Source organism: Hylobates moloch, unplaced genomic scaffold, assembly GCF_009828535.3.
Source record: "Hylobates moloch isolate HMO894 unplaced genomic scaffold, HMol_V3 SCAFFOLD_5, whole genome shotgun sequence".
NCBI classification, from domain to species: Eukaryota; Metazoa; Chordata; class Mammalia; order Primates; family Hylobatidae; genus Hylobates; species Hylobates moloch.
Window position 1 is genome coordinate 86,970,369 of NW_026652280.1, and position 15,214 is coordinate 86,985,582.

Consider the following 15,214-nt stretch of genomic DNA (forward strand, 5'->3'; position numbering starts at 1 on the left):
TCCTAACACAATGAGGAAAACAGTGACAATTCACAGAATTCAGTTACCAGGGACATGACTCCTTCAAGGAGTACCAGCAATGCTGGTCTTTGCATGGTGTGACCTTAGTAACATAAAGAAATAGTTTTTAGCAGCTGATTTTGCAGTAGCTGGTAGTTTAATATTAACTATTTAGGAGTTATTCCATATTTTATTGTGGCTTAATTTTTAATTAAACTGGGGCGAAGAGAAAATAGGGAGGAAGACATTTGTTTTCTAGATTCAAAAAGGACAGTGTCTCAAATTTGACTCTTTTGAGTTGCTAATACATATCTGCGTTGTGCCTTGATGCCTTTATTATGGTTAGTACTCAAACAAGCACTAATATTAGCCTTCTATTACTCAAAAAACAAACAAAAACAATTTTCCAGACAACATTCAAGAGAGATCTTTGATGTGTATTATAAACATTCATGCCTGTGAGACCGCTCATAACGGTGAGGCCAAATCTCTCCATTCATGCACAGAAGGAAGTGGCTTAACACAGAGTCACTGTTCTGACAGAGGAAGGGACAAAGCAATCCTCTGAGACTTCCGCCAACTGGCACAGGTTACATTGAATGAACAATACGTACTGACATTTGTGTCTTCCACAATTCATGATAAATAAGCAAACTGGTTATTTGTAATCAGCCAAACTTGCTTCTCTGAAAAGGCTGCTACTGGACGTTGCAGAGCTCATGTTCCTTCCCAGTATCAGAAAGGAAAAAAATCAAGTTACATTTATAGCTAATTTTATACATTTACGCTCTCTTCTAGCAATTCTATCTCTTTCCACAATGCAAAGGCTGAACTATTACTTCTCAAAACTTCTATTAAATTATCCTCCTTTAGTTCAGGGTGGTTTTACAGTTGAGTTTTGTTTTCATAATCTATGTAGCTAATGAAAATAACCTCACTTCCATTAAAATTAGTCTATGTAAAACAGACACTAAATTATACTCACATACATTATTTTAAGATCAGACCAATATTTTTATGTTTAATAATTTCCTACAAATATTGTATAGGTGTGTGTGTCCTATCTTGTTCATATTTTCAAAAGGACCCATTCTTCACCTTGCCAAACACAGGAATTTTCATAAGCACCCTAAAACTAACACAAATCCTAAACAAAAACTCCAGGATACAGTCAGGAAGTTTGTTTCTGTCTCATCTTAGATAGAAATAGGGGCTAGAAGCTACAGATGTTTGTGGGACAGAAGCTGTGGGGCTGAACGCAATCAGAAAGTTTTACCTTGGCTTTCTGGCACTTAACCCTTAGAGAACTGTACCAAAGAGCAGTCATTTCAGTGTCACTATGGAAATAAAGGAAATCAGACATCTTATAATGCCAAGATGAAGAAAAATGAGAAAGTTGAGAATCATCTAGTTATTTTAAACCAAGTCACCTGTAAATCATTTGCTGATCAAAGAACGTGTAAAATGTTACCACCTCTGATTCTCACAGAGGTAAAATGTTCAAAAGCTAAAAACAAGGAAGGGAAATGGAAAGAAGGGACATACTAAACTAAATCTGTCATATAATTAAGCAAAAATGCAAAATACTCTGAGAAAATACATAGGCCTATTATTTGTGCAGTAGTCTTCAATTAACATTTTTCAAAGAAGGAGTGAATTCTAGCCCACCTTAAAGGATGCTATAGCTGCATTTATAAAGCTGGCTTGGGAGATACCAGTTATATTTGTATAAGTACCCATACATGTATAGGCTATGTGTATGCTTTCCTATAAGGTAGAGCAAAAAGAAGGAAAGCAGAAGATTTGGGTCATACTATATTTCTCTCTTTAACCCATAATTTTATGAAAGTAATGTGATTTATTATTTGGGGCTCTGTATTTGCTCAGCCACATCTCTCAATTAATGCAATTCTTGACAATTTATTATCAATCCTGACAATTTATCATAAATCCTGGCTTTTTTCGTTGTGATAGGAACAAAACCCTCATTGTAGACCATAAATATCTCCTTCCATTATAGGCCAGATTCATTCTAAAGAGTTGGCTATACATCAGCAATTTCATCACACCTAGATCACAGCAAAAATAAATAATAGACACTTTAAAGCTGATTTGAAAATATTTGGAAAGGAATTTAAAATCCCCGGCACAGTGTGTGGCAGCTCAGCTTCTAAAGCACACAGCAGCTGTTGCCTGGCTCGCATCTTAGAAGCTTCTAAGCCTGCTCTCTACTTCGCTTCTTTTGTACCATAGCCATCTTTTGGAGTTCTTGATTTTGGTTCCCCTCCTCATGTTGTCACAGTACTCCCAATGACCAGCAGTCTCCAATGGCCATTAATATCTGAAACTCTTAACTGGCAACAAGTATGACTGCTCAACTCCGCAGAGCTAGGAAACCAAATATACTTAGAACTCTGAGACCCTAGGCTTCATGGTTTACTAAGTTTAAACTACAACCAAAAAAGTGTGCTTGAACTAAAGACTTGACCAACTGAATAATTATACTGAAAATATAGATTCCCACCTAAGAAGCAAAGAAATAGTTTTTTTCTAACAAAAATCAGTTTGTTGTCTATGTCAACTGTCAGATTGTCAGAGGTATGCTTATTATCCATGTAGAAAACTACTAATTTCCCATCCAGTTTTTTTTTTTTTTTTTTTTTTTTTTTTGAGACAGGGTCTCTCTCTGTCCCCCAGGCTACAGTGCAGTGGCATGATCTTGGCTCACTGCAATCTCCACCTCTGGGCTTAAGAGATCTTCCCACCTCAGCCTCCAAAGTTGCTGGGACCACAGGCACATGCCACCACGCCCAGCTATTTTTTTATAGAGACAGGGTTTTGCCATGTTGCCCAGGCTGGTTTCAAACTCCTGGACTCAAGCAATCCACCTGCCTTGGCCTCCCAAAGTGTTGGGATTACAGGAGTGAGCCACCATGCCCAGCCCTAATTTCCCTTTCTATTCAAGGTGCTTTCAAGTATGGTTTCCACCTTACATCAGCAGATATAGCTTCAGGAATGGAAACTCATTTAACATTTGCCTAATAAAAATATAACTGAGAAGCTAAATGTAGGGTACCTCCCCCAAATTGGAATTATATGTAAAACATACTCCATTCTATTAGTTTGGTAAGAGTTAATTACATTTTAAGTGGCTTAAATTATTCTTTTTATTTTTCTTAGTTACTTAAGTCTTTTTTCTTTTTTTTTTTTTTTTTTGAGACGGAGTCTCGCCCTTTCACCCAGGCTGGAGTGCAGTGGCATGATCTCGGCTAACTGCAGGCTCCGCCCCCCGGGGTTCACGCCATTCTCCTGCCTCAGCCTCCCGTGTAGCTGGGACTACAGGCGCCCGCCACCTCGCCCGGCTTTAAGTCTTTTTTCTTAGAAACAAATTGGGACATAGAATTCTGTTCAAACAAATTTTATTTCCAGACGTTTCTACTGTATTCAACTACTGTCAGGTACTACTTCCAGACTGCTAAAATTTCAAAATGGAAAAAAGACTAACAATTGACAATGAATCTTTATTAGAGGCAGGCTAATTGCCAAGTAGTAGGCTATGCTGCAGCTGGCTTTTACTAAGTGACTCATATAATAAACCAGAACATTCTAGAGCTGGGCTGTCCAATACAGTGGCCACGAGCTACATGTGACTATTTTAATTTAAATTAATTAAAATTAAAAACAATTTAAAACTCAGTTCAACAGCCACACTTGCCACATTCCACATATTCGTTAGTGACATGTGGCTGATGACAAGTGTATCAGACAGCACAGATGCAGAACCCTCCATTACTCCCATCACTATAGCACTGTTCTAGAGCACAGGATTAAACTCCCAGATTAGTCTAGCCCACAGAGGAGCACCTTGTAACACATTTAAAATGCTTCTTATGTAAGTTAGAAATGAAAGCCTCACAAATCAGATTTAAACAATAGTTTTAAATCACATGTAATTTCAGCATCTACTTATTATTCTAAAAGTGTTGTATAAATGCAAAATACACAAAACAGCAGAAATGGGACTTAATTGTTGCAGAACGTAAACAGTCCTTAAAGAAAAAATGACTATCAAGACCTACCAGGCCAAGCGCAGTGGCTCATGCCTGTAATCCCAGCATTTTGAGAGGACTAGACGGGCGCATCACTTAAGGCCAGGAGTTTGAGACCATCCTGGGAAACATGGTGAAACCCTGCCTCTACAAAAAAATACAAAAATTAGCTGGGCGTGGTGGCTCACTCCTGTAGTCCCAGCTACTCAGGAGGCTGAGGTGGAAGGATCACCTGAGCCCAGGAGGTCGAGGCTGCAGTGAGCCATGGTTGTGCCACTACACTACAGCCTGGGTGGCAAAGTGAGACCCTGTCTCAAAAAATAAAGGCACATCAGTAAAAGTGCCAAAATAACAATCAAAGATTTCAAAAACTATACTTTGAAACTGCAACTTGATTAAATTTAAAACCCAAGCTGCATGGTGAACACAGAATCTTTTCTGTTGTGTATTAACAGCAAGGGGTCTGTGTTTTCAGTTAGCATCAACTGTTGTCCTAGCTGGATGCCAGCTATCTGCACCTAATGACAAAATGACCTCAGATATCCTCAGCAAGCGCACACGTGTGTGGAAGAGCTATGTACCTTCAAACATACTAACTTGTTCCCAGCATTTTTAGATCTTAACCATTTCCACAGCTTGACAGAGTCAAGGAAAAGCTATCCAATAAAAGGTTTCTTCACATTATGACAAGTTTTTAATGAATTAACATCTAGACTGCCAATTTGAACTTTAATATTTCTAAACATATAATCAAATATCATATGGATATGATCTGCTTTTTAGATTGAGCTGAAATAGGCTGGTCTTTTAAAAAATTTAGTTTGAAAACTACTCTGCTCCATTTCATTAAGATAAAAATGGGCCCTTCCAAAGAAGATTAAAATGGCTATCAGGGCCAGGCGCGGTGGCTCATGCCTGTAATCCCAGCACTTTGTGAGGCCAAGGCAGGCGGGTCACAAAGTCAGGAGATTGCGACCACCCTGGCTAACGTGGTGAAACCTCATCTCTACTAAAAATACAAAAATTAGCCAGGCGTGGTGGCACATGCCTGTAGTCCCAGCTACTTGCAAGGCTGAGGCAGAATGGCGTGAACCCAGGAGGCGGAGCTTGCAGTGAGCCAAGATTGCACCACTGCACTCCAGCCTGGGCAACAGAGCAAGACTCCATATAAAAAAAAAAAAAAAAAAAAAAAAAACAGCCAAAACAGCCGGGCACGGTGGCTCACACACCTGTAATCCCAACACTTTGGGAGGCCGAGGTGGATGGATCACGAGGTCAGGAGATCGAGACCATCCTGGCTAACATGGTGAAACCCCATCTCTACTAAAAATACAAAAAGTGAGCCGGGCGTGGTGGCAGGCGCCTGTAGTCCCAGCTACTTGGGAGGCTGAGGCAGGAGAATGGCGTGAACCCAGGAGGCAGAGTTTGTAGTAAGCCGAGATTGAGCCACTGCACTCCAGCCTGGGCGACAGAGGAAGACTCTGTCGCAAAAAAAAAAAAAAAAAAAAAAGGGTATCAAAATCCTACCACAGGCCAGGCGTGGTGGCTCACACCTGTAATCCCAGCACTGTGAGAGGCTGAGGCGGGCAGATCACCTGAGGTCACGAGTTTGAGACCAGCCTGGCCAATATGGTGAAACCCTGTCTCTACTAAAAATATAAAAATTAGCCGGGCGTAGTGGTGCACCTATAATCCCAGCTACTCGGGAAGCTGAGGCAGGAGAATTGAACCCCGAGGTTCAAGGAAAGCTTGAACCCGGGAGGCGGAGGCTGCAGTGAGTCGAGATTGCGCCACTGCATTCCAGCCTGAGCTACATAGCCAGACTCCACCTCAGGAAAAAAAAAAAAATCCTACCACAGAAATACATCAACTTGGCCAGGCGCGGTGGCTCATGCCTGTAATCCCAGCACTTTGGGAGGCCACGGTGGGTGGATCACTTGAGGTCAGGAGTTCGAGACCAGCCTGACCAACATGGTGAAACCCAGTCTCTACTAAAAAAAATACAAAATTAGCCAGGCATGGTGGCATACATAACGTCAGCTACTTGGGAGGCTTAGGCAGGAGAATCACTTGAACCCGGGAGGCAGAGGTTGCAGTGAGCTGAGACCGTGCCATTGCACTCCAGCCTGGGCAACAAGAGTGAAACTCCATCTCAAAAAAAAAAAAAATACATCAACCTAATATTTCTACTGTGCTCAATGAAATAGTAAATTCATGACATTAATAATAATAATAATAAACCCAGACAAGTTGGGATATCCTATAACTGGATAACTCAATAGGTACTTTAATTAAGAATTAGATTATTTAAGTAATATAAAACTTCAGAAAGATTATGACTGTAACAAACAACTCAAAGTTTTAAAGAAATCTCAGAGAAACAGTTATTAAATTCAGCTTCGTTGAGATCATACTTTGTTAACTGGGACTATCCTCTAAAATCTTTTGGATTATGTTATAAAAACAATACCTTCTCCACATTAGAACTTTACAATCTAAATCTGAGCTGAAAATTTTAATCAATATGTAGAACCAAGAATCATCAAGCACTATTAAAGATTTAACCAACGTTGTACCTTCTCTGGATGTAAAACTGGGAATACTTGCACTAGTTTACTAATAAATACTAACTAAAAAAAACACGAATTAACTTAGAATGCAAACCAAGTTGTGCAGCCCAATTAAAGTAAAAGTAAAAGCAATATACTCAAATATCTTGAGTAACACCATTAAAGTATTTAAAATCTCTTTCCAAGGTATCTCAGGAAAGATGATTTAAAATGTTAACAGGATCCCCCCCTCCCAAAGTAGCCTACCAACTCACCATCTGCAAAATCGCTCCATACAGCCGCAGGAGCACTTTCCGAGGCTCATCGCCAAGGGTGGCTGTGGTGTCAGGTAGGGAGCACTGGAACAGCATGTTGCTAAGGCCGCCTCTGTCAGAAATAAGAGGACAGTATCTTTATTGCAGGTGAGCTAAATCACTCTTCTTGGATAAATATGGATGAAAAGTCAGGGTTACACAAGAACTGTTCTCATCTCGATTTATTCTCTCAATTTAACTCCATGAGTCACATTAAAAACAGACAAATTCCCTTTCTGTTTTTCTGCAGTAGAGGTGGGGAGGCGTTTTTGAAATTGCCTGTGTGAGCTGGGCGCGGTGGCTCACGCCTGTAATCCCAGCACTTTGGGAGGCCGAGGCGGGTGGATCACGAGGTCAAGAAATCTAGACCATTCTGGCTAACACGGTGAAACCCCGTCTCTACTAAAAAAGTACAAAAAATTAGCCCAGCGTGGTGGCAGGCGCCTGTAGTCCCAGCTACTCAGGAGGCTGAGGCAGGAGAATGGCATGAACCTGGGAGGCGAAGCTTGCAGTGAGCCGAGATTGCGCCACTGCACTCCAGCCTGGGCAACAGAGCAAGAATCCGTCTCAAAAAAAAAAAAAAAAAAAAAAAAAATCTTGAGGCAATATTTAAACCTTCTTCTCTAGGGCTTTCCATTTGATATGTATTAATAGTTCCAAGATCTTCTATGCTAGTGTTACTAAAAATCTGTCAACTGATTTTGACTAGGAGCTTGTTCAAAAAACTTCCAACATTAACTGGTTACCAGGGCCTTCAGATGAAACAGGAGACCTCAATACTCTAATCACACACCAAGTAAGTAGCTAAGCAAGGAATCAAATCCAGGCATATGGCTCCAGAGTCCCTGCTTGTAACTAACCATGAAGAGCTGTCAAAGAGATAGGAGGCAAAGCTGGAGAGCACCACGTGCCACATTAAAGATGTCATACGAGGTCGGGCGCGGTGGCTCACGCCTGTAATCCCAGCACTTTGGGAGGCCAAGGTGGGTGGATCACCTGAGGTCGAGAGTTCAACACCAGCCTGGCCAACATGGTGAAACCCCATCTCTACTAAAAATACAAATTAGCCGGGTGTGGTGGCGCACATCTTGTAATATCAGCTACTCAGGAGGCTGAGGCAGGAGAATCACTTGAACCTGGGAGGCAGAGCTTGCAGTGAGCCGTTATCGCGCCACTGTACTCCAGCCTGGGCAACAGAGTAAGACCCCATCTCAAAAAAGAAAAAAGAAAAGATAAAAGAAAAATGTCATAGGAGCTGCGTAAGCTGCAAAATCACCTTCCATCAGGACTACTCTCTATAAACCTCTATGACACAAACGTCTCCATGTCCTATTACTGCTATAACAAATTACTACAAATTTAGTGGCTTAAAACTGAAAACAGATTCTGATTGAGCTCATTAATTTTTAAAAATAAGGGTAACTAGGTGGAAATGGGGAGTTAGTTTAAGTTTAATGGGTACAGAGTTTCAGTTTGGGAAGATGACAACATTCTGGAGACAGATGGTGGTGATGGTAGCACAACAATGTGAATGTACTTAATGCCACTGAACTATAAATTCTAAAATTGTTAAAATGGTATTTTTAATGCTGCTTATTTTACCACAATTTTACTTATTTTTTTTTTTTTTTTCCAGAGAGGTTTTGCTCTGTCGTCCAGGCTAGAGTACAGTGGCACAATCTCGGCTCACTGCAACCTCCACCACCCAGGTTCAAGCAATTCTCCTGCCTCAGCCTCCCAAGTAGCTGGGATTACAGGTGCATGCCAGCATGCTCAGCTAATTTTTGTATTTTTGGTAGAAACGGAGTTTTGCCACGTTGGCCAGGCTGGTCTGGAACTCCTGACCTCAGGTGATCCACCCATCTCAGCCTCCCAAAGTGCTAGAATTACAGGCACACCATGCCTGACCTTATTTTACCACAGTTTTAATAAAAAAGGACGAAGTATTGATATATACTACAATATGAAACTTAAAAACATTATGCTAAGTGAAAGAAGACAGTCACAGAAGACCACATGTTATATGATTCCATTCATATAAACTGTCCAGAACAAGGAACTCTATATAAAGTCCATTAGTGGTTGCCAGGAGCTGGGGTGGGAAGGGGTACTTAGGGGTAGGGGATGATAGCTAAAAGTTTCTTTTTGAAAGATGAAAATGTTCTAAAACTGACTGTGGTAACAGCTGCAAGTATCTGTGACTACACTAAAAGCCACTGGACTATACAATTTAAATGGGTGAATTGTATGGTATGTGAACTGTATTTCATTTTTTTCTTACCAAATAAAAAATTTGAATGTGCTTCTAGCACAATTTTTTCCCAGATTTAAGTAAGACATATTTAAGAGGGTTTTTCAAAGGTTACTTAAAATGAAAAACCATCATGAGTCTCTAGGAACAAGACAGCAAGAGTCAGGATCTATTTTCCCAGAAGGTTGTCTACCTTAGTTAAAAAGAACAAAAATAAAAGGGAACCCAAAGTTCTTGTTTTCCCAAAGCAAGCTATGAAGTGGGCCGACAGTGTGTAGATCAAAGGAACCAAAAGCAGCCTTAACCTTTCTGCTAAACTTGGGATGGCGCCTCAACTGTGTGGCTTATCAGAATCCCCCTGCCACGTCTGGTCACAGCCAACATGGGTTTCTGGCTACCAAGCAACAGAACGGGCATTAAAACAGAGTTAAAAGCCCTAGTTTTTCTTCCGGTCACATACTCTGGAAATCTCAGTCAAATGCAAAAGCAAACAGATGAAGTACTGTTCTAAATTGTGTAACCTGATTCAAAGTTTACCCCCGTACTGCTAAAGAAGGAAGGCAGACTAGCTTGGCCAGAAACAAGCTCACAACCTGGAAACCCTTCAACTGCTTTGTATTACCTGTAGCCTCTATTGTTCAATAGGCTTTAGTGAATAAATTGTCAATTATTTTTTAGTGACAGTCAAATGAAGCAACGTGACTGGCACCAATAACCCAAACTGTGAGAAATTTACGTAGAAAAAAAGCCAGCTACCAATGAGTCAAATAATAATCTGACCAGGAACAATAAAATGTGATGGGAAGAAATGCCAGAAATGGTAGCAAAAATGTAACAGTCCAATTTATCATATAATTTGTCAAAAATATCCTCCCAAGTAAAACCCCAGGAGCTCTTAAGGATTTGCAAGAAGTTTTGAAACCACAAACTTTATTACCTGGCATAATAGCTTTATAAGTCATAATTAAATATGAGAGGCATGGGCTGGATGTGGTGGCTCACACCTGTAATCCTAGCACTTTAGGAGGCTGAGGCGGGCAGATCACTTGAGGTTAGGAGTTCAAGACCAGCCTGGCCAACATGGTGAAACCCTGTCTCTACTAAAAATACAAAAATTAGCTGGGCATGGTGGCACGTGCCTGTAATCCCAGCTACTTGGCTACTTGGGAGGCTGAGGCAGGAGAACTACTTGAACCCGAGAGGCAGAGATTGCAGTGAGCTGAGATCGTGCCATTGCACTCCAGCCTGGGGGACAAGAGCGAAACACCATCTCCAATAAATAAATAAATAAATAAATTTAAATATATATATATATATCTATATATATATATGCACACACACACATATATATGAGAGGCACAAGATACTCAAGCAAAATCTCAAATACAGTGACAATAACACACTTATTCCACACTCAACACAATGACAGGAAGGAAACAGAAAAGAGCAGGAAGTACCTGCTGGCAGGAATTCTCACCCCTGCCCTCCAGACCCAGTGGTGCACGCATCACTAACTGCCAACCCACGATTCCTTAAAACAGAATACTAAGGGAATAACAAGCAGTATAAAGAGGTTCTTTTTTTTTTTTTTTTGAGACGGAGTCTCACTCTGTCACCCAGGCTGGAGTGCAGTGGTGCGATCTTGGCTCACTGCAAGCTCCACCTCCCAGGTTCACACCATTCTCCTGCCTCAGCCTCCCAAGTAGTTGGGACTACGGGTGCCCACCACCACACCGGGCTAATTTTTTTGTATTTTTAGTAGAGATGGGGTTTCACTGTGTTAGCCAGGATGGTCTCATCTCCTGACCTCATGATCCACCTGTCTCAGCCTCCCAAAGTGCTGGGATTACAGGTGTGAGCCACCGCGCTGGTCCAAAGAGGTTCTTTTACATAAATTGTTGAGCAAAAATGAAATGAATCATTTCAGCTTTTCTTGATAGCCAGAAGAACTAGGCAAGAGAAAGAAATACAAGGCATCCAAATCGGAAATGAAGTTAAATTATCCCTGTTTGCAGACAACATGATCTTACATATAGAAAACCCTAAAGACCCCACCAAAAAACTATGAGAAGAATTAATAAGTTCAGTAAGATTGCAGGATACAAAATCAACATACAAAAATCAGTAGCAGTATTATTTCTATATGGGAGGCTCAGGTGGGAAGATCACTTGAGCCCAGGAGGTCAAGGCTGAAGTGAGTGATTTGTGATCACGCCACTGCATGCCAGCTAATAGCAAATTATCTGGAATGGAAATCAAGAAAACAATCCTGTTTACAATAGCTACCAAAAAAAAAAAAAAAGAAAAGAAAAAGAAAGAAATTTAATCAAGGAGGTGAAAGATCTCTGCAATGAAAACTTTAAAATATTGATCAGAGAAACTGAAGACACAAATAAATGGAACTATATCCCATGTTCATGTATTAGAAGAATTAATATTGTTAAAATGTCCATACTGGCCAAGCGCATGGCTCACGCCTGTAATCCCAACACTTTGGGAGGCTGAGGTGGGCGGATCACCTGAGGTCAGGAGTTCAAGACCAGCCTGGCCAACATGATGAAACCCTGCCTCTACTAAAGATACAAAAATTAGCTGGGCATGGTGGTGGGCGCCTGTAATCCCAGCTACTCGGGAGGCTGAGGCAGGAGAATCGCTTGAACTCAGGAGGCAGAGGTGGCAGTGAGCCAAGATCACGCCACTGCACTCCAGCCTGGGCGACAGAGCAAGACTCTGTCTCAAAAAAAAAAAAAAAAGAAAAAAAAAAAGTCCATACTACCCAAAGCAATCTATACATCAATGCAATCCCTATCAAAATACCAATGACGTTCTTCATAGAAATAGGAAAAACAATCCTAAAATTTATATGAAATCACAAAAGACCCCAGTAGCCAAAGCAATCTGGAGCAAAAAGAACAAAGCTAGAGGAATCACACTACCTAACTTCAACACATACTACAAAGTCATAGTAACCAAAACAGCATGGTGTTGGCATAAAAACAGACAGAGACCAATATAACAGAATAAAAGCCCACAAATTAATCCACACTTATAGCCACCTGATTTTCAACAAGTGTCAAGAACACAATAGGGAAAAAGACAGTCTCTTCAATAAACAGTGTTGGGAAAACTGGATATCACACGCAGAAGAATGAAATTAGATCCTTATCTCACACCATATACAAAAATAAACTCAAAATGGATCGAAAACTTAAAGTAAGACCTGAAACTATGAAACTGCCATAAGAAAACACAGGGAAAAGCTTCAGGACCTTGGTCTGAGCCAGGAATTTTTTTTAAAAGACCTCAAAAGCACAGGCAACAGAAACAAAAATAAACAAATAGGATTATATCAGACTAAAAAGCTTCTGCACGGCAAAGGAAACAAGAGTGAAGAAACAACCTTCAGAATGGAAGAATCTATTTGCAAACTATACATCAGTTAAGGGGATAATATAGAAAATATACAAGGAACTCACAGCAAAGAAAGGAAAGAAAACCAATTAAAAAATGGACACCAGCTACTCAAGAGGCTGAGGCAAGAGGATCACTAGAGCCCAGGAAGTCAAGGCTGCACTGTACTTTAGCCTGGGTGACAGAGCAAGACCCTGTTTAAAAAAAAAAAAAAATTTGCCCTAAATGGTGGCATGTGCCTATATTCCCAGCTTGGAAGGCTGACATAGGAGGATTGCTTGAGCCTAAGAGTTTGAGGCTGAAGTAAGCTATGAATGCACCACTGTACTGCAGCCTGGATGACACAGCAAGATTCTATCCCTCAACAACAAAAACAAGGCAAAAGACCCAACAGACATTTATCAAAAGACGACAAATAAATGGCCAGAAAGCCACGTGTGGTAGGTAGCACGTGCCTGCAGTCCCAACTACTCGGGAGGTTGAGATGGGAGGATCACTTGAGCCTGGGAGGTTGAGGCTGCAAATGAGCTGTGATTGTGCTACTGCACTCCAGCCTGGGTGACAGAGCAAGACCCTGTCTCAGTAAATTAAAAAAAATAAATAAATGGCCAACAGGTATATGAAAAAATGCTGAACACCACTAGTCATTATTAGACTGTCTATTATCAATAAGAAAAGATAACAAACGTTGACAAGGATGTGGAGAAAAGGGAACCCTTACACATTGTTGATGGCAATGTAAGTTAGTACAGATACGAAAAACAGTATGCAGGGTCCTCAGAAAATTAAAAATAGAATTACCATTAAGATACACCTCCTGCTCATCAAAGCAAGTTTTAAAAAAAAAAATCCAGGCTTGGCACAGTGGCTCATGTGTGTAATCCCTGCACTTTGGGAGGCTGAGGCGGGCAGATCACCTGAGGTCGGGAATTTGAGATCAGCCTGGCCAACATGGTGAAACTCTGTCTCTATTAAAAATACAAAAAAATTAGCCAGGCATGGTGGTGCATATCTGTAATCCCGGCTATTTGTGAGGCGGAAGCATGAGAATCACTTGAACTCGGGAGGCACAGTTGCAGTGACCCAAGATTGCACCAACTGCACTCCAGCCTGGGAGACAGAGCAAGGCTCAGTCTCAAAAAAATAAAAAATAAACTAATTAAATAAAATAAAAAATTAAAAATCCAGCAATCCCATTACCGGTAATACATCCAAAGGAAATGAAATCAGTACATCAGACATCTACACTCTTATGTATATTGCAGCACTAGTCACAAAAGCCATCGATTATAGAATAAATGTTAAGTGTCCATCAACAGATGAATAAAGAAAATGTGGTATATATACACAGTAGAATCCTATTAAGCCTTATAAAAGCATGAAATTCTGTCATTTGTGACAATATGGATGAACCTGGAGGACAGTACTTATATTAAGCAAAATAAGTCAGGCACAGAAAGACAGTAACAACGTGATCTCACTTGTGTAGAATCTAAAAAAGTTGATCTCATAGAAGTTGACGTGCTTACCAGAGGCAAGGGGAGGGGAGGGGAAGACAGGGAGAGGTTGGTCAACTGGTATGATATTATAGTCAGATGGAAGGAATAAATTCACCTTATACCCCATAAATAGGACAATTATTATTATTATTATTTTTTTTTTTTTTGAGACAGAGTCTCGCTCTGTCACCAGGCTGGAGTGCAGTGGCGCGATCTCAGCTCACTGCAAGCTCCGCCTCCCGGGTTCACGCCATTCTCCTGCCTCAGCCTCTCTGAGTAGCTGGGACTACAGGTGCCTGCCACCACGCCCGGCTAATTTTTTTTGTATTTTTAGTAGAGACGGGGTTTCACCGTGGTCTCGATCTCCTGACCTCGTGATCCACCCACCTCGGCCTCCCAAAGTGCTGGGATTACAAGTGTGAGCCACCGCACCCGGCCTATTATTATTTTTTGAAACTGAGTTTTGCGCTATCATCCAGGCTGGAGTGCAGTGGTGCAATCTCGGCTCACGGCAACCTCCGCCTCCCAGGTTTAAGCGGTTCTCATGCCTTAGTCTCCTGTGTAGCTAGGATTACAGGCTCCCGCTACCACGCCCAGGTAATAATTTTTGTATTTTTAGTAGAGACAGGGTTGCACCATGTTGGTCAGCTGGTCTCGAACTCCTCACCTCAAGTGATCCAACCGCCTCGGCCTCCCAAAGTGCTGGGATTACAGGCGTGAGCCACCGCGCCCGACCAATATGTACAATTATTACATGTCAATTATAAACATTATGAATAATGCTCCAGTGCTTCAGCACTTACATCAAATACACAGGTTATAAAATTATAAAATTTTGGCCAGGGACAGTGGCTCACGCCCGGAATCCCAGCACTTTGGCAGGCCGAGGCAGGCAGATCATCTGAGCTCAGGAGTTCAAGACCAGCCTGATCAACATGGTGAAACCCTGTCTCTATTAAAAATACAAAATTAGCCAGGCGTAGTGATACAAGCCTGTAATCTCAGCTACTCAGGAGGCCAAGGCAGGAGAATCACTTGAACCCGGGAGATGGAGGCTGCAGTGAGTTGAGATCATGCCATTGCACTCCAGCCTGGGAGACAGAGTGAAACTCCATCTCAAAAAAAAAAAAAAAAAAAGAGA

General features: G+C 41.2%; 1 protein-coding gene across 8 annotated transcripts in view; it reads right to left on the reverse strand.

Annotated features, from left to right (window-relative positions):
- Positions 1–15,214, reverse strand: part of CHKA (choline kinase alpha) — a 70,021-nt gene that overhangs the window by 37,076 nt on the left and 17,731 nt on the right. For all 8 annotated transcript variants that reach the window (XM_058439013.1, XM_058439017.1, XM_058439018.1 and 5 more), the window contains exon 2: positions 6,874–6,985. In XM_058439013.1, the coding sequence (XP_058294996.1) occupies positions 6,874–6,985 (112 nt within the window). The remainder of the gene's footprint in view (positions 1–6,873; positions 6,986–15,214) is intronic.